Here is a 21,176-nt window from a genome sequence, read left to right as displayed (position 1 = left end):
GTATTGAAACCCATTCTGTTCTCATCCGTCCACCCCTGTACCTGTCTAGGTCCAATTGCAGCCTATTCCTCCCTTCTAGCGTGCCCACTTCTCCCTACATCTTAGTGGCGTCAGCAAATTTGAACAGGGTGCTTTTTACCCCCTCATCCAAGTCGATGATGAAGATGTTGAACAGTGTGGGTCTGAGGACCGAGCCCTGGGGGACCCCATTGCCCATGTCCCTCCAGATCAAAAATGACCTGTCCACCACCACTTTCTGGGTGCGGCCCTCCAGCCAGTTCAGTGACCCATTTGACTGCGTAGGTGTCCACGCCAGTCTCCTAGTTTTTTAACGAGAATGGGGTGAGAGAAAGTGTCAAAGGCCTTCCTTAAGTCCAGAAAGACTACGTCCGCTGCTACCCCTGCATCTAAGGATGTTGTGACCTGGTCATAGAAGGCCACCAGGTTGATCTGACAGGACCTGCCTCTAATGAACCTGTGCTGATTGCCCCTAAGTATAACCTCCCCTGCTGCCCCTCGTGGACATGCGCCAGGATAACTCTCTCAAAAAGCTTACCCAGGATTGAGGTAAGACTAACGGGCCTATAGTTTCCTGGTCGTCCTTCCTCCCTTTTTTGAAAATGGGAACCACATTGGCCCTTTTCCAGTCCTCTGGCACCACACACAAGCACTCATGGTGCTCGTAAAGCCGTGCCAGGGGTCCCCCAATGACCTCTGCTAATTCCCTCAGCACTCTGGGGTGGAGATCATCGGGACCAGCTGACTTAAATATGTCCAGTCCCTCCAGAAGTTCCCTGACTAGGTCCTCACTGACCCTGGGCCTGGGTGCATTGGGTGCCTCCCCCCGGGGTCCCTCGGGGGTCCCGGTGGGGGGGGGGGTGACCCCATCCCTACTCAGAAAATTGGAAGCAAAGAAATTGTTAAATAGGTTAGCTTTGCTGTCTGGTGTAACAACCAAGTTTCTTAGTGTGTCCTGCAGAGGCCCCATGTTACCTGGTACCTTCTTTTTACCCCCTATGTATTTAAAAAAGGACTTCTTGTTGTCCTTGATCCGGGTAGCCAGTCCCAGCTCCATCTCCACCTTGGCCTTCCTGACCGCCCCCCGAGCAACCGAGGTATAGTCCTTCCTGGTGATCACCCCTCCCTTCTGTTGGCTAGGAGACGTTCCCGTATGCTTTTGGTGAGCCATGGGGGCCTTTGCGCCCTCTTGTCCCCTTTGATCTGTGTTGGGATTACCTCCCTTTGGGCTTGGAGGATCATCTCCTTAAGGAACAACCACTCTTCTTGGACTCCCAACTCTCCTCCGGGACCTCAGTGTCTCCCCGACTAGTCTCCTTACCTCATTGAAATTCTTTCTAGGATCAGCAGGATTTGAGTCCTGTGAGCTGATCCAACATCTCTTACTAGAAGTGTGTGTCTAACTTCAGAAGGAAGCAGTTGGGGTGTTGTCTGGTTGCAGTTTAGATGTCCTGTGTAGTAGGAGGTGGCAGACACTTGGCCTGTTGGTTTTGTCAGGGTTACTTTTTTTTGCAATTTGAAGGTGGAGTCTCAATCCACTAGCTTTGCCCCCTGGCCTAGAGGGCTTCTCCCTGCTAGTCTACACAAGATCTGGCAGAGAACAATGCAAACATGAGACTGGCGTCTGCCCAACAGCAGCTGAAATTTGACTTGTGTCAATAAAAACTGCAACCCTGAGACTTCTTCAGCTTTGTGCCTGCCAGAAGACACCACGGCAGGCTGCAAAAGCTCTTTATTCACTTCCTCAAACACTGCAAGTGAGCTTCTGATTCCATTTCTTTATTGCGTGTAGAGTCAACAACGTCGGGCTATAAATAAAACATCCAGGTACAAAGTCTCTGCAACGCTTGTTTTATCCAGTTAGGCAATACCTCAGCCTTAGGCTACTCTAGAGTAAAAGCACCTGTGAGAACTGGGTATCTCTTCAAGGGGATCTTATCTCTGCAGGTGTGAGCCTGTCCTAGCATAAGAGAGACTTTGGACTTGTTTTCTTGCTACTGAGGCTTTCTGTCCTACACAACTTCCACTACTGCACATTGAATCTCTGAATTTTTATAGGAACCTTCCACCCTCGGGGGCTCAGGCAGCAGAAAGGACAAACTAGACCTGACAACTGGATTTCAACATGTTTTTAAATGGGTTGCATCTGCTTTTCCCCTTTGCACTCAGTGGGGGAGGTCCTTATCTTAATACTTTCTCTCCAAGGGGAGGCTTCTTTCCTAAAGGAGGATTTGGTGGGGGTGGGCAATGCTCTTTAGTAAATAGGTGGGGATTTAATTTCTGATAGTGGTAGGAAATTGCTCTGATTTATCACTGTGTTGGGGCCTACAGCAGCTTGCAAGAGCCATAGCTCAGCTCTGTACACTAAAGCAGCATGTCAGTGCTGTGCTGTGCTGTTATGGAGCCAGCCTTCAAGCAGGGTGCTGTCAGCTCCTCTTAAGGGTGATGTACAATATTAGCACTGTGTCAATGTGCAAGCATCTATACAACTCACAAGGTAAACCCAGAGATTTCAAATAGGAATTTATAGTGTCAAAAGCATTCTGACCTGCTGTGCTGTTTCTGACTTCTTTGCCACAGACTAATTGCTTAACTATTTCCCCTACCCCATCGTCGACAAGTGAGTGAAAACTAAGAGCTGGTGTTTTCTGGGGGGGGGTCTTAAAGGTTGAGAACCATTAGCTTAAATGCTGGGACAATGGGGCAGGAATTCTCTCTAGTTCTGGTATCTTAATAACTAGGGGAGATAACATGTCAGCAGCAGTCTCTGGCCTTAATGGAGGCCAAGGAGTGTCCTACACAGAATAAATAGCCTGACAAGGCTGTAGCAAAGATGAATCTCTAGCAATCACGAGCCTAACCTGCATGCAAGGGGAGGAGAAGCTTATGTATAGAATCCAAGGTGAGCAATAAGGTTGCTGATCTAGAAGAGGTCAGCTATTGAGGTGTCCCAGAGCTCAGTCCCTTCTGGTCCTTGCAAGCCCCTCAACCTGTTGCAGCTGGCGGTGAGTGGCATAGGGAGCTGACTAATCATGAGGGTTGATCTGCAACAAGGGGAAAAAAGAAGAGATTATCAGCTGGTCCAATGCAAAGCCTCTGCTAAGGCCTAAGAGTAAGAGATGTGGCTGTGTGCGCACCCTTGGGATCAGTGCAAAGCCACAAGCTAGGCTAGCACCAGTAATTCCCTGGTGGTCACTGTCATCACCACCAGTAGAAAAGTGGGACTCGGACATCAACCGGTGTTCAAGTATTGGAAATCATTTTTTCTGTGCGCACTTGAAACCTTGTCTACCTGAATATTTACAGCTTTACAAACTTGGCTTTTCCTTTCTTCCCACCTTGGGTTTTGCCACAGCAATGAAAAAAGGACATGGAATAGACGGGGGGGGGGGGGGGGCACCGGTTAAAGTTGAATGCGGGGAGGCTAGGGGGGGGGGGGGGGCTGGACTGGATAACCTTCTGAGGTCCCTTCCAACCCGAGGGGTTCATGGATGGACTAGGGGCTTCTTATTTCCCTCTTTTTAGCAACCTTAAAAAAATAAAGAAATCGGGTTTTAGTTGGAGTTAAGGTTTGCAATTTTTTTTTTAGGAAGGGAAGCTTGTGGCTGACTCCAATAGCTTCCCAATAATTGGGGAGCTTAGAGTCTCTTCTACCACAGTACCTGAGCACCTTGTGGTCTCCATGGCTTTTACCTGGAAACTGTGATGCAGGGCTGTGCTCTGACCCTATCTGCAGAAAAAAGCATGCTAAGGCTCAGGGGGAGAGTGGCACCCAGGTTCTCAAAGCTATTAGGCCCCTGATTCAATGTGCCTGAGGATCTAGGTCCGTGTACCTTGTGCAAGATCTCTGCCCATCCCCAGGAGGCGTGATGGAGTACAGGATTGAATGCATGTCTCCCAGGTCCTAAACCATTGCCCTAAACAGCTGAGGTCATGCAAAACTCATTTATTAATATACTGCGCATACATCTCTCCCTCTTCCTATCAGTCCTGGGATGTAAGGTCCTTTAATCCTTCAAAGCAGGCGTTGTTAACAGCTGCTGTCTGGCAACGACAAGGGCCCATTAGCAGGAATTATGATCTCTGCTCTGCTACTGCTTCACGCTCTGATCCTGGGCAAAGCATTTCTGGGGCAGGTGCTCTGACATGGGTCCAAGTCTTCAGGAAGCACAGAGGATCCCCCATGCCCACAGATATTGAGCAGCTTTTGGAAATGGAGCCTCATGTCTTGACTTGGACCCCCAACCAGAAGTACCCAAAATAAGGTATCTCTTGCAGGCTGTGGCCTTTCTGTTAGCTCAGCCTGGCATCTCTCTTGCCTGTCCTATGGGCCAGTCTACCTGGGCATTCAGAGAGCACCTCTGTACCTAGGAATTGAGACTGCACCCCTGGCACCCCGAGCAGGGTATTGTTAGCCGGGGGGCCGTATCCTGCCTTTACTGGAAAGTTTGCAGGAAAAACTCACCCCCAGGGAGGTTTTAACTGCTGAGAGCTTGAAGACGACGCGTCTCCAATCTTCTGGGCAGATGACTCTCAGTTCCCCCTGGCTCATCTCTAGCAGCTGGTGCCCTGTCAGCACACCCAGGGACTTCACCGTGCTGTGGCAGAGAGCAAGGTGAGGGTTAGTGGCCCCCACAGGAGGGGAAGAAGAGGGGAACAGACAGTATTGGGAAGGATGCTGTCAATTCCTCAGCCCCAGCTATCAATGACACCCCTGAAAGGGAGAGTACGGCCTGAGGTGTGAGGCCTCTCTGTTCTTGCAACAAAGATACGGGCAGGCCCGTCTGCCCCTGGGGAAATGCAGATGGACAAACAACATGTATGAGAGAGTGGGAACAGCTGCTAGGATGGATCAGCTGAGGCTAGCGATCCGGGACTGATACAGGCTGGAAACCCTAACTGGTGCCACGCTCAGTTCAGCTTGAGGGACACTGGCAATATTTGGGCTTGGGATGACCAGCTGTGCTTCAAGGAGGTAAGGGTGAGGATTGCTGTTTGTCCTATGATGAGGGCGGGGTGGTGGGGAAAGAGCTGTATTTTGCTCCTGGGACTGACTGTAGCTCCTCTGGCTGCAAACTCCCTGTCCCAATGGCTCTTTGCTCAGGTGGGGAAAGATGGGGATATTCTTTTGGCAAAAAACAGGTTCAGGAGGATTGCAACATCTCCCATGCTGGTTCTTCTGCTGGGCTGGGAATGAGGCGGGTATAGAAGGGATATTAGAATAGGGAGCAAAACTATCTTGAAAAAGCCCAAAGAATCTCAGCTTTTACAACTGCCAAAACCATATTTCATTTCTCAAATGAAATGACTTCCTGTTTCCAAATTCCAAATTCTTTTCAGTGTTACTGCAGTTCACAGAGGTGGTGAACCTTGAAGGAATGAAACTAAGCAGGCTTCAGCCTGGAGCAGCAGTTTGCATTTATTTATTTTCACTGCTGTTCCTGTTCTCAGTTTTCAGCGCTGCCGCTGAACTGGAACGTCAGCTCTTTGCATGGGCCCTGCTCCGGGCCTGACCCCTTGGTGCATGTGATGAGGAAGCTGCCTGCAGAGCTGGTGCATTTGCTGAACTGGGGCTCCAGGAGTTAGTGGGCATGAGATGAACTGGCAGCTTCAGGATTGATGCTGGTGTGGGAAGAGGGATAGAGTTGCGGGGGAGCCTGTTGCAGCCAGACAAGGATTGTCCCTCACTAGGGGATAGGGCAAAAATGGCTTGTGGCTTTCAGCTTTCACCGTACACTTGCAAAGGCCTCTTACGCTCAGTCTCTTTCCTTTTTAAGGGTGCCTCCGTTTCTCCCCCCCCAGCAGGGCCTTAACAAAGAGGTTCTAGCATTTAGGGATGGAGCCCACTTACATCCTGGAGAAGCCCTTGTCCTTCAGCCACTCTGTCACCTCTGCTGCTGTAGAGTTCAGCCTCAGGCTGGGGGGCTCTCGTGGACCCTGGATCCAAAAGAGAGGAAGGCATGGAGAGATCTCATGGTAAACACCGGTGCAAGCTAAACCACTGTCTCTGATGGGCAAAGGCAGATGCTACCCTCTGCTGTGACCCCCACAGTGGCTGCAGGTATAAGAGCTCTTTCTGTGTTAGTGGTCCCAGGACAGGACAGGATCCTTTATGCCAAGTTAGGTGTGTGCTGGGCAAAGGATGCACATGCTTGGCTTATAGGGAGGTTGTTCCCAAGCCTTCATCTCCCCCGTCAAAGCTCAAGAGCAAGGGCCTAGGTCTGGCAATGCAGTGCAGTGCTGTGCTGGAGCAAGAGGGTCCCACCTGATTCATGCCATTCTCTATAGATGGTTCCTGATCTGCGGGAGCCAGGATGTTACTGGGGATGTAGCCTCTCTCACCAGTGCTGTTTTGAACAAGCCACCACTTCTTCCGCTGGTCCAGCACCTGAGTCAAGGGACACAGGGCAGTCAAAATCAGCCTGCATGAGCCCTGGCAGCAAGTGAGTGAAAGCTACTGTGCCCTGTTAACAGAGACAGGGGATTGTGCTCCTGGGAGCATGGTCACTGCACCTGACCCCCTTCCCCTGCCCAGAACAGAGACCTTCATTTAGTGCAAGGCCTAGCACATAATGCATCAGCCTGTGGGGTCCTCGCATCCAGCCAACCTTTCCCGTGATTGCAGCCATAGGACAGGAGTGTCACTTCCTTCCTACTCTGCCTGGGCATCTGTGCTATTCTTGTGAGACCCAAACATGCATCATTAGTGAACAGGTGCTGCTGGGTGTCCTACCTGCCTGATTAAAATCCAGCTCCACTCCTGGACCCTGTGCCCACTGGCAAGAGCAAATCCTTTACTGGCAATACTTGTTCTGCTCATGTGCATGCCTATTACTTCTTGATAGGCAGCAATCTCGGGTCATTAGTCCAAGTATCATAGTGCTTTTGACAGCCTGCCCATTTTGTGGTCTCCATTTGCTGTGACATACTAGTTGCCACCCTGCCTCCCTGACTATTAGGAGCACCATGAAGGTGCATGATGCCTCGCAGAGCGAGCACAGGGACAAGCGCATCGCCAGGCACCTGTGCTTCAGCTGTTGAGGTTTTGGCTCTGGCTGTGACAGTTTCTTGGTGCCTTACCTCCAGCATGTCTCCCTTCCTCACTGACAGCTCCTTGTGGTTCCTGGCCTGGAATTCGTACATGGCTTGCATGAGCTCAGGTCTGGAAGGAGACCACAGCTGGAGTTAATCAGAGAACTGATCCATGGCTGCCTCTGGCTTTCTAGATCCCTAGTGAACCAGCTAGGAGAGCCAGCAGCTCCAAATCTGTGTGGACTGGAACGCTCCTCATTTCAAAGGAGTCCCTCCAGTTTTGCATGCATCTGTCCTGCTATTGATGTCCCCAAAGGGTTTTATTCAGATGCACCTTTGGGTGCTGAGTACCTCCTGTGCCCCTGTGGGGATGGAGGGGGGTGCTCCCATCACAGCAGGTGCTTGCCAGGCCCAGTGCTGGTTACTCCTGGGAGAACAGTTGATTGGCCACCCTGAAAGGTTCATGGGGGAAGTGCAAACATCCGGGGCTGCCCAAACCAGTGCCACAGACACAGGGGGGAGCAGCGGGCTGGCATGAGCCCATGGGCCGCAGTGGGGCCAGGCAAGGTAACCCGCTCTTAGTGTGCATGGAAGTTGAGCAGCTTTATTGTTCATCCATTGAAGCAATTCTCCTGTGTCCAGCAGGTCAGACCTTGCCAAGAAGCTCCTCCTCACCTCTCACACGCTATTTCCCCTCTCCTGCCCTGACACAGCATGTAGTGCTGGGCCCCAGGGCAGATAGAGGCCCCTGCCTTCATTGCCTTTCCTGTGCTGCAGCAGGCTGGGCCCTGCATGTCCAACCACAGAGGCTCTGTACAGGTTGCCCCTGCCCCTGGAGGCATATTGCTTTCTGCCCTGCAGCAGATACTCCAGCCCATGTGCACTGGCATACGTGTGTAGTGCATGCAGATAAACACTTGGAGGAAAGGGGATCTAGGGAACCAGGGATGTGTGTAGTCCCAGTATATTCCAATGGTCCCAGGGTGTGGGTGGCCCCAGTATATTCCAAGCCAAGTGTTCTCTGCCTTTCTCTATCCAGGGCCCTGCCCTGCTTCTATTCATTCATGCATGCTGATGTTCACAGGATTCACATCCCCACAGGGCACATAAAATCCCTTTATCAGGTTACTAGCAGTACCACGGTGGGGACAGGCACATGTACCTGATTGAGTAGTAGCCCTCGCTGTCTTCAGGCTGCTGCAAGGAGAGAGAACATACACATGCTTTAGCTGCATACAAGGATGCAGCTGGAAAACTGCTGGTGCAGTGAAAATGCTTCCCAGCACCACAGATGTCACATGCAGACAACACAGAGCAGGTATGAGTCCTGTGTCTTCTGCTGGGGAAGTACAAGCCTGCAGCTTTGAGCTACAGAAGAGTCTTGCCTAGCTGTTAGCTGGGGGCAGCAGTATCCAGGCATGCAGCACAGTACAGTGCAGCAGGCACTGGGGAGCAAGTGCATCATATATATTCAATACATCCTTGGGGAGCGCAGCCCTTCCCCAGAGACTCAGTACGTCTATACCATTTACACGGTCCTCCTGAGCATGCTGCCAGGAAAGAGGGCCCCTCACTCACTCCTGCTGTCAGCATCGGACCCGAAAACAAGGCAGGGAAGCCCTTGCTCCCAAGCATGGTGGAGATGGAGCGCTCAAGAGTCAGGCGGTTGGGGGATGCCTGCAGGGTGGCGATGCTGCCTCCTTTCCGGACCATAGGGGCACTCGCTCTGTGCAGACATACCTTCCCTGCTAGGTCACAGCCTGTCATTGGCCTACTGCTTGTGCTGGAGAGAAGCAGAGGACCAACATCAGGGCATCCGAGAGAGAGCAAGGAATTGAGCCAGCAAACTCACCTGTGCCATAGGGCTGGGGCTCTCCCGTGCTGGCAAGGGAGGCACCCACCCATCTGAGAAGGTGGGGAGGTAGGTAGGCACGGACTGTCCATTGGGGTACTCTGCCCTGTTGGGGGAAGAAGAGAGCAGGTGCCAGCTTCCTTCAAATATTCATCCCAAATGGAGATGCACAGTGAGCAGGAGCCAGGCTCGCTGAGCACAGCACACAGGGTCTCCCCAAAGAGCAGGGAGACCCACGGGAAAGTCAAGTCCAGTGAAAGCATCTTGGGATAAAGGCAAGTTCTAGCTCTGCTGTCTGAGTGGGCCTGGGGAGCTCAGCAAGTAAGTAACAGGCAGGCTCTGTTTCTCCTTGGAGGGTTTGGGTTCAAACCCAGCTCTAGCTGGCACCCTTGAGCTGGGTGGGATTTACCAGAATGCCCATAACAGCCGACTCTTCTGCAGCAGGATACTGAGCAGAAGTGGGCCGTTTGTCTCAAAAGAAACATGGAAAAAGAACAATGCATTAGAATTGGGTCAGAATATGTTTCCCACTATCCTTTGCTACATGGGATGTTTGTGTTTTGCTTCAAAATGACATCCCATTTGGGCTTGCTCTGGTTTCATATTCTAGAATATGCAGCAATAACAGTCAGAAGTGGAGGAAAGCTTTTTGATTGCATGGACATGGACCCCAAACAACCTTTGATGGAATTGGGGTTTCAGGGAACTGGACAATGCTTTGAATCAGCATGGAAGAAGTCTGAACTGGCAGCGTTCACCCTGTGGTGGAAACACCCATCCCCACAGCTCTGGTTGAAACATGCTCTGCCTTGCGTTCAGTGTTCGCTTGGAATAAGCCGATGGCCCCAAGGTCAGTGCCTTGTCATAGAAGTTGTCATCACGCTTGCCCTCCTGCCTTGTTGGCAGCCACATTGGACAGCCCAAGGAGCAAATGGGAAATGGATGCCAAGTACCTATCCCAGCCACAGCCGAGGAAGTTCACAGGGTGGGGAGCTCACTTTGCTGTTGCCTGTGGACTTCAACATTAAAATCTCCTTTGCATTGGAGGAGGAGGCTGCCTTGGACTGGAGTGGGAGTTACAGCTCTATCCTTGCTCACAGCCCTATCAGGGACAGCAACACCCATGGGACACAGGTTTCATCTGGCTGCTCCTCTCCCTGCCTGCCACCCCAGCCTGTCCCACTGTTTGGCAAAGCTGAGCCCCTGATCACCAAGCTCTAGGCCCCCCACCTCGTCAGGGTCCAAGCCGTTCCAAGCATCTTCCAGGTGGCGTGATCCTCTCCCTCCAAATTCTCTTCCAGCAGGTCAATGGCTTCCTTGGTCAGCAGAGGCGAGATAGTGGAGGATGCCATGTCAGACCAGGGGCAACTGGACATAGTCTGTATGTGGAGAAGACAGGGAGGAAAGAGTTGGTTCAGCTCAATATCACCATCTCCTGCTGCTCTTTCCTCCTGCATGATTATGTTGTTCACTGAAGGAGCTGTCGGTCCCCTGGGCTGGGTCTTGGGTGCCCTGTCCCACACTGTGATGAGGGTATAGGATGCAGCATGTGCTAATGATGGGGCTTTGCAGGACCAAGGAGACAAGCCTAGGGGACAGCAGGACCCTGCCTTTGGGTGGTTTTGTACCAGGGACAGTGCTGCTAGTCTTTCTGTGCCAGTCTGGGGAGACTTGACCCCTGGGATCAGCAGGTGCTCTGGATGCTCTTCATTGCATTCAGCAAGCTGGACGCAGCTCCACTGAAGCCAATGAGCTTGGCACCAGTCACAGGCCTGCCCTTCTCTCAGATCCCCACAGAGAACAGCCTATACTAGGAATGCTGCTGCTAGGAGGAGACCAAAGCATGTCCCTGGTGTTCTGCAGCCTGCCCACAGCTCTGAGATCCTCACAAACTTCCACCTCCCAGAAAAGCGCCCTGCTGACGAGAAGCTCCCCACACTCACAAAGGACAGGATGGAGAAAAGGAGCTGGAGCAGTTCCGGGGCATTCGGCTCCTGCAAAATAGGCTTCAGCTTCCCCTGGATATGAAGAAAAATTGAAAAGCAAAGGTAGTACTTAGTGGTGGTCTTGGCCCTCCCCTCCCCGCACAGCATAGCTTGGCTCTTGTGGAGGCTAGTGCATGAAGCAGAGATGGTGCAAACCTCCCTGCTGCTGGGGCTCTGCAACAAGCATGCCCGACTGCCAGGGCAAGGTGTCATTGGTCTCAGATCCCTGCAGAGGACCCTGCTTGCTCTGTAGAAGGGAGGGTCTAGCCCTGAGCTGGCAGAAGCCCCAGGGCACCGTCATGGCTTAGGCACCCCCTGCCTGCACTAAGGGTCAGACAAGGGCACATAAAGTGGGCTCCAGCACTAGCCAATGGAGCTCATGGGGACGGCAGTGCAAGATCAGGCCTTGCTGGTCCATCAGCCCTCCTTCTGCCTGCAGTAGAGCAGAGCACAGTGCTGTTTGCCTGGTAACCGCTGCCAGAAATGCCTCCCTAGTTTCTGTGCTGGGCCCTGGCAGTGGTCTGGGTCCCATGGCACTGCCAGGAAGCTGTGGTTTTATTATGCTGAACCTGCCTTGTTGCACTCATTAAGCAGATCCCCTGCAGCGCCTGCACCCCCGGAATGGGACACATGGGACTGACTGACTGAGCATGTAGGAACTCTCCTACAGGCTTTTATACTGCACTCCTCTCCATGTGGCCCACGTTGGACTGGTGCCCTCTGCTAACTGGGTCAGGCTGTGCCAGGGCTGTGTCTGCAGACACACAATGGGCTCTGTGTCGTGCTGCCCAGGGGGGGCTCTATGCTAGGGGCTGGAGCAGAGTGGGAGGGCTCCTGGCCTGCCTCCCCGCCAGACCTACCAGGAGGTTACAGGCATATTTGATCTTCCGGAAGCAGTCCTGGTACTCGAGCTCCGGGAGCAGCACTGCAGGGACAGAGAGAGGACGGACTGGATGGAGCCCTCTGCCGGGGTGCTGGGCTCTGGTACCCCCGCCCCCAATGCTGCAGTGCACAGACTGACAGACATGGACACAGTTTGGCCTCTCCACCCTACCAGCTCCCCCTGTGCGTAGCTCCTGTTTAAGAGATGGAGCCTGTCTGTCTTCCCATGCATCTACTGCCTCCTTGGTGTCTCAGCCCAGATCTCTGAGGCTGCCACTCTCCCTCCCCTCCTCCTCCCAGCAGCTGAGATCAGCAGGTAGCTCTGGGCATGGCTCTGGAGACAGCAGAGGGGTTGAGGCTGGACACCTGGCATTGGTGACTGCAAGCCTGAGCAGCCCAGACCCTGCAGGGCACACCTGTAGGAGCTGTGCCCAGGCACCCAGCTCCATATCTGAGGTTAATGCTTGGCCTGAGTTCTTGCCCACTAATCCCTACGGAGCCCTCCCCCTCCTGTCTCCTGGCCTCCTCTCACCTCCTTTTTGCTTGCCCTTCTTCTTTGCCATCTTCTTCTTGGTGTTCAATGAACCACTTGCCTCCTTCACCTTCCCCACGAACAGCTCGATGTCATTCAGCACGTGGTTCAGAATCTCCTGCAGGCACAGACCCACCCGCCGCATAAGGGGCCTCCAGCCAGGAGATGCCATCTGCCCTTCCCAGCCCTGAGCTCTGGGATCCTGCCAGGGCATAGGGGCTGGGGCAAAGTCTGTCCCCAGCACCCTAGGGTCTATCAGCTGAAGACCAGCCCAGGGACTATGTGGTGGTTGATGCTGCCGCCAAGCTGCAAACCTCTGGGGTCAGCTCAGCCCTTCTCCTGATGGTTCCTCCTATGAAGGGTGGCCTCTTGGGGCCTGCCAGGACACCCCTGAAATCTGCTTTCACCTGGGCTCCAAGCCAGTGCCACAGACCTTGAGGTTCAGAAGCAGTTTGACTTTTTGGTGCATCTCAGACCCAAACCAGAATGAGCTCTGACCCACTGCTCCCACCCTGGGGAACTCCTTCAGAGACCCCTTGGGCACCGAGGGCCCATACAAGGCTGCTGCCAGCACCAGGCAGTGTGGTGGGGGAGAGAGGGCAGGGCACTTACAGAATCTCTGTCCAAGTCCTGCGATTTCTGTCTTCTGTCATCTATCCATTCTGGCTGGTCTCTCTGCTTTGGGTAGTAATGCTGGTCAAATGCAGGTGCTGCAATGCCGCGTATAAGGAGATGCTCAGCCTGCAACTCAGCCTGAGACCCAGTTGCAGGTAGTCAACAATTAAGAGCCTGCCTGGCTGGGAGGCTGGGATCCAGTTGCAAGTGGTGATGAGGGAATGAGTGAGGAGCCACAAAGGGACTTAAAAGCTTCAGGAGTAGAGTGCAAAGGGGGAGGGAAGGTTGCTTAGGGTCTGGTTCTTGGGGTTTTTGTAGGGGTAGGTTTTTCCTTATGGAAAACAAATGGCCTGGAAACCCAGAACATAGGGTGGACTGGCCTTGAGAAGGAGGAAGCTGGGTGAGTGATCTACTTATACTGGGGATCTGTGGCCTATTACAATGGTGCTGAGCTAGGCAGGGGATCACAGTGGCAGCTTGCATCAGCTCCTGATGTGCTGTTACTGTCTCATCCTTCCTTACACTACCTCCCCATCCTGCTGGAGCCTCTCCCAGCATTTTCCAAAACCTCCTGAGTTTCATGGGGACCCTGCCCCAATTTCCTAGTTACGGAGAAGGAAAGGAGACAGACTCTGGGAAGTGACTTGCCTGCGCTGATGCAGCAACACAGTGGCCAGGCTGGGAATGGGACCCAAGAGTCCAGAGTCCAACCTGTGCTGCCTACCACCTGTAAGCCAGTCCTTCTCCTGCTACAGTACCTCATGCTGTTTCCTTTGGCCTGTATACCTACAGTACCTCATGCTGTTTCCTTTGGCCTCCATCCCCTGACCTCCCTCTCCTGCCTGTATTAATTGCTGACTCCCTACTTGGCATGCATGGGGCTAACTCCCCTGGTGTGCAGGCCCATTTACCAAAGTCCATGGAGGGTAGGGAATACCATGGGGACTCCTGGTCTTTGCCACCTACCTGGTTGGGGGGGACCAAAAGAGTCCTGGATGCCGTGGATGGGTCTCTGCTGGGACAGCATGGTCTCCAAGCTGTTCCTGGGGAAAGGCAACAAGGGAACGAGCTTGTGGCTGGCGTTCTCGAACCACTGCTCTGCAGAGGGGTGAGAGAATAAATCCTGCTCTCTGGGGGAGGAGTTTTCCTCCAAGAGGAAGGGAAGACCCAGGGGGAGGACATGGTCCCACCACCACCTTGGGACCGGGTTAGGGGAATGGATCCCACCTCCAAAGGGTGTTTGGGACTCCCCAGTGCACAGAAGGACCAGAGGTTGCCCTCTGGACCTGGGTCATGGTCACATCCAATGTGGTCCTTGCCAAGTGGGGAACATGTGCTGGGACTTTACGTGGGTTCCTCCCTGGAAAACCAGGGTGGGGGTGAAGGGGTGTTAAATGCCTTCCTGGGGATCTGGGGGTGGGTGCCTGGGATAAGCCTGGGAGTACCCCCATAGGAGGCAAGCTAGGGGGGTCTGTCACCTCCTGGTATCCCCTGGAGGCAGGCGCTCTATGCCATTACCTCAGTGTGTGCTGGCTCTCCAGTTCACTCTTCCACTCCTTGACGGCCTTCTCCAGGTTGGTTTTCATCAGCTCGGCCTGATGGGATGGGAAGAGCAGCAGGGCAGAGCCATGAGTCCCCTAGCATGGCACAATCCCTTGCCCTCAGCTGGCACTGTGCAGTCCCGAGGGGACCTCCTACCAGCTCAGAGAGACCCTATGGCTTCCTGCTCCAGGACTGTCAATCCCTGCCACTGGGTCCCTATGAGAGACTCTCCTGGCAGTTGTGGGGCACTGACACGCAGTCCTGACTCCATCTGGTAGATGGCAACTCACCCCTTGGTCTAACCCCACCCCAGCAAATCTCCCAGTCCCCCTGGGGTTCCCTTAGCTGTTGCCCTCCCCCAGAGGCGGCACAGGGTGGCAGTGCCCATGCAGCTCACCCCGCTCTGCGTGCATTGGAAGAGGAGGATGCTGATCCCTTGGCGGTTCCTGTCCTGCATGGTGATGGCCAGGACGGAGTCGTAGGAGCAGCTGTCCAGGACGGCCGTGCATCTCAGGATGCTGTCCAGGGGGAAGCTCTCCAGCTCTTCCTGCAAGGGTCCCACCAGCAGGAGGGGAGAAGTCAGCAGCACAGTGGGGATCTCTGCTCTGCTCCAAGCTGGGAGCCTGGTGTCCCTCCCAGGTGGCAGACATCAGGACACATGGGGGGAAGGAAAAGGGCTATGTTTGCTCCCTGCCCCCAAGTAAGCAGTGGCCCAGTGGGAGAAGAGGTGCAAGATAAGGAACGGAAAACATATTTAGCCTAAGTACTACTTGCCATCAGCAGACTGGAGCTGCCCTAATGGTGGTGGCAGTGACAGAAAACTACCAGCTAAGCTGCTAGGGAGACAGCCCAGGCAGAGGGGTTTGCTGCTCAGGCTACGGCTGTCGTCTGCAGAAGGTGCGAGAGGCAGATATCCGGTGCACAGAAACTCCAGGCAGCCCTGCAGGGCTGGGGGTGCTGTTCCTGCCTCAAACACCGGCTGTGTCTGAAAAACCAGCTGTGTGTGATGGAGGAAATGGCCTGCGGCTGAGGCACAGTGGGTGGGAGAGCTCGGCAGCCAGCTGACACGGGCAGTTAGCTCAGGGCTGTGAGGGGTGTTGGGCTGCTCTGGGGGAAGCCTGTTCATGTGATGAACTGGGAAACAAAGCTAAGTTGCAAGAGAGGCTCCCATGTCCTGGTCTTGGGTAAACTGAGGCATGAGGTGTGGGGAGGGGAGAGCCTGATGGGGAGGAAGGAGGCCTGCATGCACCTTGCTCTCAGTGTCGCTCAGCAGCAGCTCATGGTCCTTCACCTCCAGGATCATGTCCTGTCCCCAGACCCGGCCCTGCGCCTCCAGCATCTTCAGCTGCATAATGCAGTCATCCACGTCGCGGATGTCCTTGGAGTCCACGTGGAGCGTGAGGAGGTGCTGGGGACCCAAAGCACAGCACCCAGTGACCTTTCTGGGTCCCCCTGCCCCAGCATGCCAGCTCTGTGACCCCAGAGGGCAGCCAAGGGCTGGGCTGGGGCACATCACACCGTCCACAGGCTATTCAGAGGGAGGTAGCATCATGGCATGAGGTATGTAGCATGAGGCTGGGCTCTGCCCCGGGCAGCCTCTGCCTGTGCAGCAGGGGAAGAGGGTGCTTGGGCTTTGCTAACCTCAACATAGTGCCGGAGGTCCCATTGCTGCTTCAGCACAGCGAGAGCGTAGTCCTTGCGCTGGTCTGCGGAGGGGGAAGAGAGGTGTGAAAGTTGGGGGTGCAGGGGCTGTGAAGGCAGGTGGAGGAGGGGAGGGGAGGGCTGCTCTTACGGTAGATGGCTTTGCTGCTGGGCCTGGACATGCTGTTGGACCTGTTGAGGTCAGGGCTGCCACGGCCAAGCTTGCTGTGGGGAAGAGACAGGCAGACAAATTGGTAGACATGTGGCTCAGGAACCTACTTCCCCATCCTTCCGTTCTTCCTGCCTGGCACTGGTATGCATCAGCTGGGTGGGGGTAGCTGGGGACAGCTTGCTTTGAACCCCTGGGAGGGGGCACCCCTTTCAGAAGGGGAGGAGAAGTGGGAGCAGGGACAGGGAGTGTATGGGTGACCACAGTAGGGGCATCCCAATATCCCCTGGGGGACCCTGAGCCCAAGAGAAACAGGCACTCACTTGGAGAGTGGAGGCTCCGTCCGGCGGCCAAAGAGATCCGTTGTCATCTCGCAGAACAGGTCCTGCCAGTGGCCACATCAGAGTATGTGTAGGCCCAAAGTACTTGTACCTCCCGCCCACCCATGCAGTGCACCAGTGGGTGGGTGCATGCATTGCATGCACACATGAAGTGTATGTATAGAGTGCCTGTACATGTTGCACACCCAGCCTGGCCATACATGGAATACCACATACAGTGTGTGTTCTGATGCATGTACCAAGTGGATGCACATGCAGAGAGTGTGTCCACCATGTGTGCACATAAAGATGTGCCTGTAAACATACTCATACAATGGAGCTATATGACCACAAATGTACATGCACTTTCACAAACACACACACTCATGTGCCCAGGGCTCTCACTCACTTTCACAGGGACCTGCCACAGGAGGGAGCAGCAAGGCAGCTGGAGGGATGCAGAGGCCCTGTACTCAGGATTGAATGGTGCCAAAAGCAGAGGGATGGGGACCTGGTTTCCCTATCAGAGAAGCCCTGCCTTGTACAGCCTCCTTTGCTGTCTCTCCATCACAAGGGGGCTCAGTAATGACCCTCCCTTCTCTGCCCTGTACCCCCCTACCCTACCCTGCCCTGGCACTGCCTGGAAACCCCTGTTGCAGGGAATGGGTGTTTCCGAGGAGTGAGGTTTGAATACCCAGGGACGCACACGGGCTGAATCTCAGGTGTTTAGTGGGGAGCTAGCCAAGCGAGCTGGCTATTTAGCTTTGGCTGCAGGGGCCCAGCTAGACTGGTTCACTCAATTGTTCCCCAGGGCCCTTTCCCATAATGCTGCCCTGGGCTGCTCTCTGGAGCTGGAGGGGGGCACTGCCCAGCCAGCCCTCTTGTCGGCTCAGCCCCTTCCACCTCTCCCAAAACAAAACCACGGGGCCCTGCTCCCCAGTACAGATGCCGTCCCCTGGGGCAGGCAGCAGCAGCTAGAACTCAGCAGAACGCTTACTTTTCTCCATTGAAGGCAGCAGGTTCCTCTTGAAGGAAACCTGTGGCTACTGCACATTGCTGTGGCTAAATCATTTCATTCCTCCCCCCAAAATCTCCTTCTCCAACCTGGACTGTTTCCTTTAGACATTGAAATGGAGCATTTCCATCTCTCTGACCTTGGCACAGCCCCTTAGTTAAAAACGGGCTTCAGCTTTTACTTTTAAAATGCCCCAGAAAGAAAGGAAGCATTTGGGGCTGGTGTTTGTACACGCGACGAGGGTTTACTCCTTAGGATTTCGTTCTATGCCACCTCAATTGTAACAGTGGGGTTTTATTTTTCTGTCGCTGTTACGGTGAGAGGCCCGATTTCATTTTTTTTCCAACAGAGCCGGCCTGCGGCCAGGGGCCAACCTGCTGGGGGGCCAAGCATCCCCTGAGCTGTGGGGGTCCCAGTCTCTCCTTCCATGTTGGTGGCATCCCCTAAGGCCACCCGGGTGGGCTGCTAGTGGGCCAAGTGCTACCCCAGCTTGGAGGCAGCATGCAGCCTGACCCAACTCTTCCCCCACCCTGAGCTGGGGCAGTACCTGGACTGCTCGCAGCCTGCCTGGTGGGTGCTGCTGCCATGGAGGGAAGGACTGGGGCCTCCCATAGCTCAGAGGCCGCTTGGCCTGCTGGCAGCTCACGCCCTAACCACGGCCAGGCTCTGCTGGGAGGGAAAAAAAAAAAAAGGATTGGGTTCCTCACTGCTTCTGCCTTCAGTACACACCTGCGGCAGGCAGAAGTGGTGAGGTGCCCAATTTTTTTTTTTCTGCAGAGTCTGCCCCGCCGCCCAGCGGGTGGGCAAGCTGACTAATAGCTGCAACACATCACTGCGAACCAAACTGCACCGGGATATAGTTTAGTTTGAAACAATGCAAACTCATTTAAAATCCCCACAACTTTTGCACATGTCCAGTGTGGCACCATTAAGCCACACGCAGTGACATTTTCATCATGTGTACACGGTAACAGCGTCATATGTACAAGCACCCGCGGTAAGCCCAGGGCCCTGTTCTGCCTGCAGCAACGCTGGCCTCTGACTTTTCTGAGGCACAAAGAAAAACAACTCTTTGGCCCGTCGCTCCGTTCTCGTCCACGAGATGGTGCCACGTCCCTTTCTGTGCCTGGCTCAGAAGCTGCACCCCTATAGCCCTGTTGCTGCAGTAGAGCAGAGACACCTCCCAGCTGGCTTCACGCCAGCTAGCTGGACACTGCGGGCAGTAGAGCGGAGGGTGCCCAGAAACCCATGCAAGTTGGAGAGCTCACCTGTGGCAAGGAGCTGCCACAGCTGCCCTGCCAGCAGTACCCGAGCCAGCTCGTCTGAGGCTGCCATGGGGATGTTTATGCTCCAACACATAGACTTCCCCTTTGAGATATGCCAGATCACACCCAGGACCAGATTGCCTGTGTCCCATGTCACCAAGGTCCGGTCTGTGCTTGCACTTTGATCTAGCCTCTGCCCTTCCCTGCTCCATCCCCTTCCACTAACTGGTCCTAGTTGTCAGACAAGCCCCTGGGCTTGGTCCTGCTCTTTCCTAGCTCGCTGCCGCCCTGCAGACACAGCTCGAGAACCAGCACCTGGAAGCTAATGGCGTCACAGCCAATCCTGCCATCTTGAAGATTCAGACTTTCCCTGTTGGGCTTGTGTTACAGAGAAAGGGAGGCAGCACCCCTGGTCTGAGCATGCAGAGGGGAGTTTCCCCTTATTAACTGCCTGCCCCATTCCCTGGCAGCTCCTTGCCACCCCCCAGGGCCTGCTCCTGCCATGCCCGAGGGGGAGGCTCTCTCTCAAACCCCTTCCTGGTAGCCGTCACTGAACTGAACTGGCCTGCTGCTTTGTTCCCCTTTCCTCCGTGCCTGGAGCAGGGGCTTTGCCTGCGTTCAGAGGGTACCGCGTGCCTGTTACCTGGCAGCTGGTCAGAGAGGTGGCTCTTCCTGGTTCCTGAGCAGGTGATCACAAGGGCATTCCCTGCAGGTGAGAGTCGGGGCAGGGGCCAGCCGTGGTTGGGAGAGGTCTGGCTCCGATCACGGGCTTTGATGTCCGGAGGCTTACCCTCTCAGTAACTGGACCCGGAGGGAGTGAGTCGCAGGGTAGCAGAGCAGGAAGAGCGAAACTCTGCAGTCTGTCTGGTGCGTGACGCTGGGGCCACACCTATTGGCCTTTGGTCTCTTGTACTTGTGCAGGGAAATCATCAAACCAGCCGGATTCTGCTGACGTGCAGCAGGGCTGACCCACGGCTGGTCCCCACCCAGGCACCATGGTGTAGCCGGAGCTTGAAATCCCTGCCCAGCTCTGCCCACCACTACTAATCTACTGCCCCTGCTCAGTCCTCCTGATGACCACAGTCCTGCCTGGCTCGGTCCTGCCCTCCAGCTCTCCCTCCTCTCCCCAAATGAGGCTCCTTACCTGCCCTGTGAATCCCAATCTGCTCTTCTCTTCTTGCCTTGGCTCTTTCCTCAACACCTGCTAGTTCAGGAAGCCCCCACGAATTTATCCAAGGTTAAACTCTTATATGTGGTTCATTCTGTGTATAGATTCACAAACCAACCCCTCCTTTAAACCTGATCCAGCTTCTGTGCTTGGCCAGCTATCCCACTCACCATCGCCTGCCCCTCCTGAACAGCATTAGCTCACGCGGTTCCTCCAGCACTACCTTCTCCAGTCCTGGGTAGGACTCTTCCTCTCTCTCTACTCTCAGCTCTTGATTGAAATGTCTCTATACAGACATGCTTCACCCAGGGTTGCCAGCTCCAGAAAGCAGGAATTCACCAGACAAACCTCACAAAGTTGCTGGATGTTGCTAGGCTGCAAATTGCTATGGGATCATTAATGCACATTACTTTGCCACTAACTAGTAGATGTATTGTTAACACTGCCTGCAGCAACACCAGAACTCTGGCCAAAGTTTGTGCTGCCCCTTCCAGACTCCTCTCCTGCAACTTGTACAGTGCTCCTTTCTCCAAATTGCCAGCAACTCTGGGAGGGTGAGCAGCACTGTTATTGCCTGTCTGTGGATGGGGAACAGATCCTTGGGGTGATTAAGGACTTGACTTCTAAAGGGAAGAGAAAGACATGCCTTTCAAAAGCTGGCCATATGCATTGCTTAAAGTCACAATGTGTTTTAGTGGAACTGAACTCGTTCTCTTTGGTGCCAGGCCAATGACTTAGCCTCTAGATCAGTGTGGGCAAACCATTCTGCTAGGCATAGCACAAGGCAAGCCCTGCAACCTCCTCAAGTGCTACTCCCATCCCCTTTCCCCTCCCCAATCTGTTTTTCTGCTCCCTGCATGGTCCGTTGCTCTGCTTTCTGCTCCCTGCCCTGGCTGTCGCTGTTCCTTGCTCCCTCCCTGATCTGCTGTGTGCAGCAAACAGTGGCTATCTATGCCACTTGTGACACTCGTGCCACCGATGAGTCACCCTTCCCTTAGTCATCCTGGCAATCAATCCAGTAGTTGTCACCATAATATTGTGATGGGAACTACATACATCCTGAATTGGTGCTGGCTTAGCTGCACCCACAGCCATTCCCTCCTGATGGCTGCTATTACGGCCAGGCAGCAGAGATTGCCA

At 54.2% G+C, this 21,176-nt stretch overlaps 1 protein-coding gene across 2 annotated transcripts; it reads right to left on the bottom strand.

Annotated features, from left to right (window-relative positions):
• Positions 1-1,853: 1,853 nt before the first annotated feature.
• On the bottom strand, positions 1,854-20,002 carry EPS8L3 (EPS8 like 3). 2 transcript variants are annotated; one of them, XM_006036972.3, is made up of 20 exons: positions 19,512-20,002; positions 16,592-16,653; positions 16,251-16,324; positions 16,100-16,164; positions 15,708-15,866; positions 14,856-15,005; positions 14,435-14,511; positions 13,883-13,959; positions 12,914-13,011; positions 12,302-12,419; positions 11,748-11,812; positions 10,846-10,920; positions 10,133-10,281; positions 8,903-9,008; positions 8,213-8,247; positions 7,099-7,180; positions 6,284-6,406; positions 5,870-5,955; positions 4,484-4,616; positions 1,854-3,062 (listed from the first exon to the last, which is right to left on the bottom strand). In XM_006036972.3, exons 2-20 carry the CDS (start codon positions 16,636-16,638, stop codon positions 3,045-3,047), a joined length of 1,737 nt encoding a protein of 578 aa, XP_006037034.2. In that variant the 5' UTR covers positions 16,639-16,653; positions 19,512-20,002; the 3' UTR covers positions 1,854-3,044. The 2 variants fall into 2 exon arrangements, with proteins under 2 accessions (XP_006037034.2, XP_025049198.1); XM_025193413.1 differs by lacking the exon at positions 16,592-16,653.
• Between the last annotated feature and the right edge of the window lie 1,174 nt (positions 20,003-21,176).

The sequence above is a fragment of the Alligator sinensis genome, unplaced genomic scaffold (assembly GCF_000455745.1).
Source record: "Alligator sinensis unplaced genomic scaffold, ASM45574v1 scaffold872_4, whole genome shotgun sequence".
Taxonomy (NCBI): domain Eukaryota; kingdom Metazoa; phylum Chordata; order Crocodylia; family Alligatoridae; genus Alligator; species Alligator sinensis.
Note: the sequence above shows the minus strand (reverse complement) of the source record. Positions and strands in the feature narration are given on the sequence as shown.

Excerpts from the sequence above, each read along its gene's own strand:
- EPS8L3 (XM_006036972.3), bottom strand. The coding sequence starts at position 16,638 with ATGACAACGGATCTCTTTGGCCGCCGGACGGAGCCTCCACTCTCCAA. Across the intron at positions 14,512-14,855 it reads TCCAATGCACGCAGAGCGGG|GCCGAGCTGATGAAAACCAA; the intron begins GTGAGCTGCATG and ends CCATCCCATCAG. Across the intron at positions 6,407-7,098 it reads GGAAGGGAGACATGCTGGAG|GTGCTGGACCAGCGGAAGAA; the intron begins GTAAGGCACCAA and ends CCCTTGACTCAG.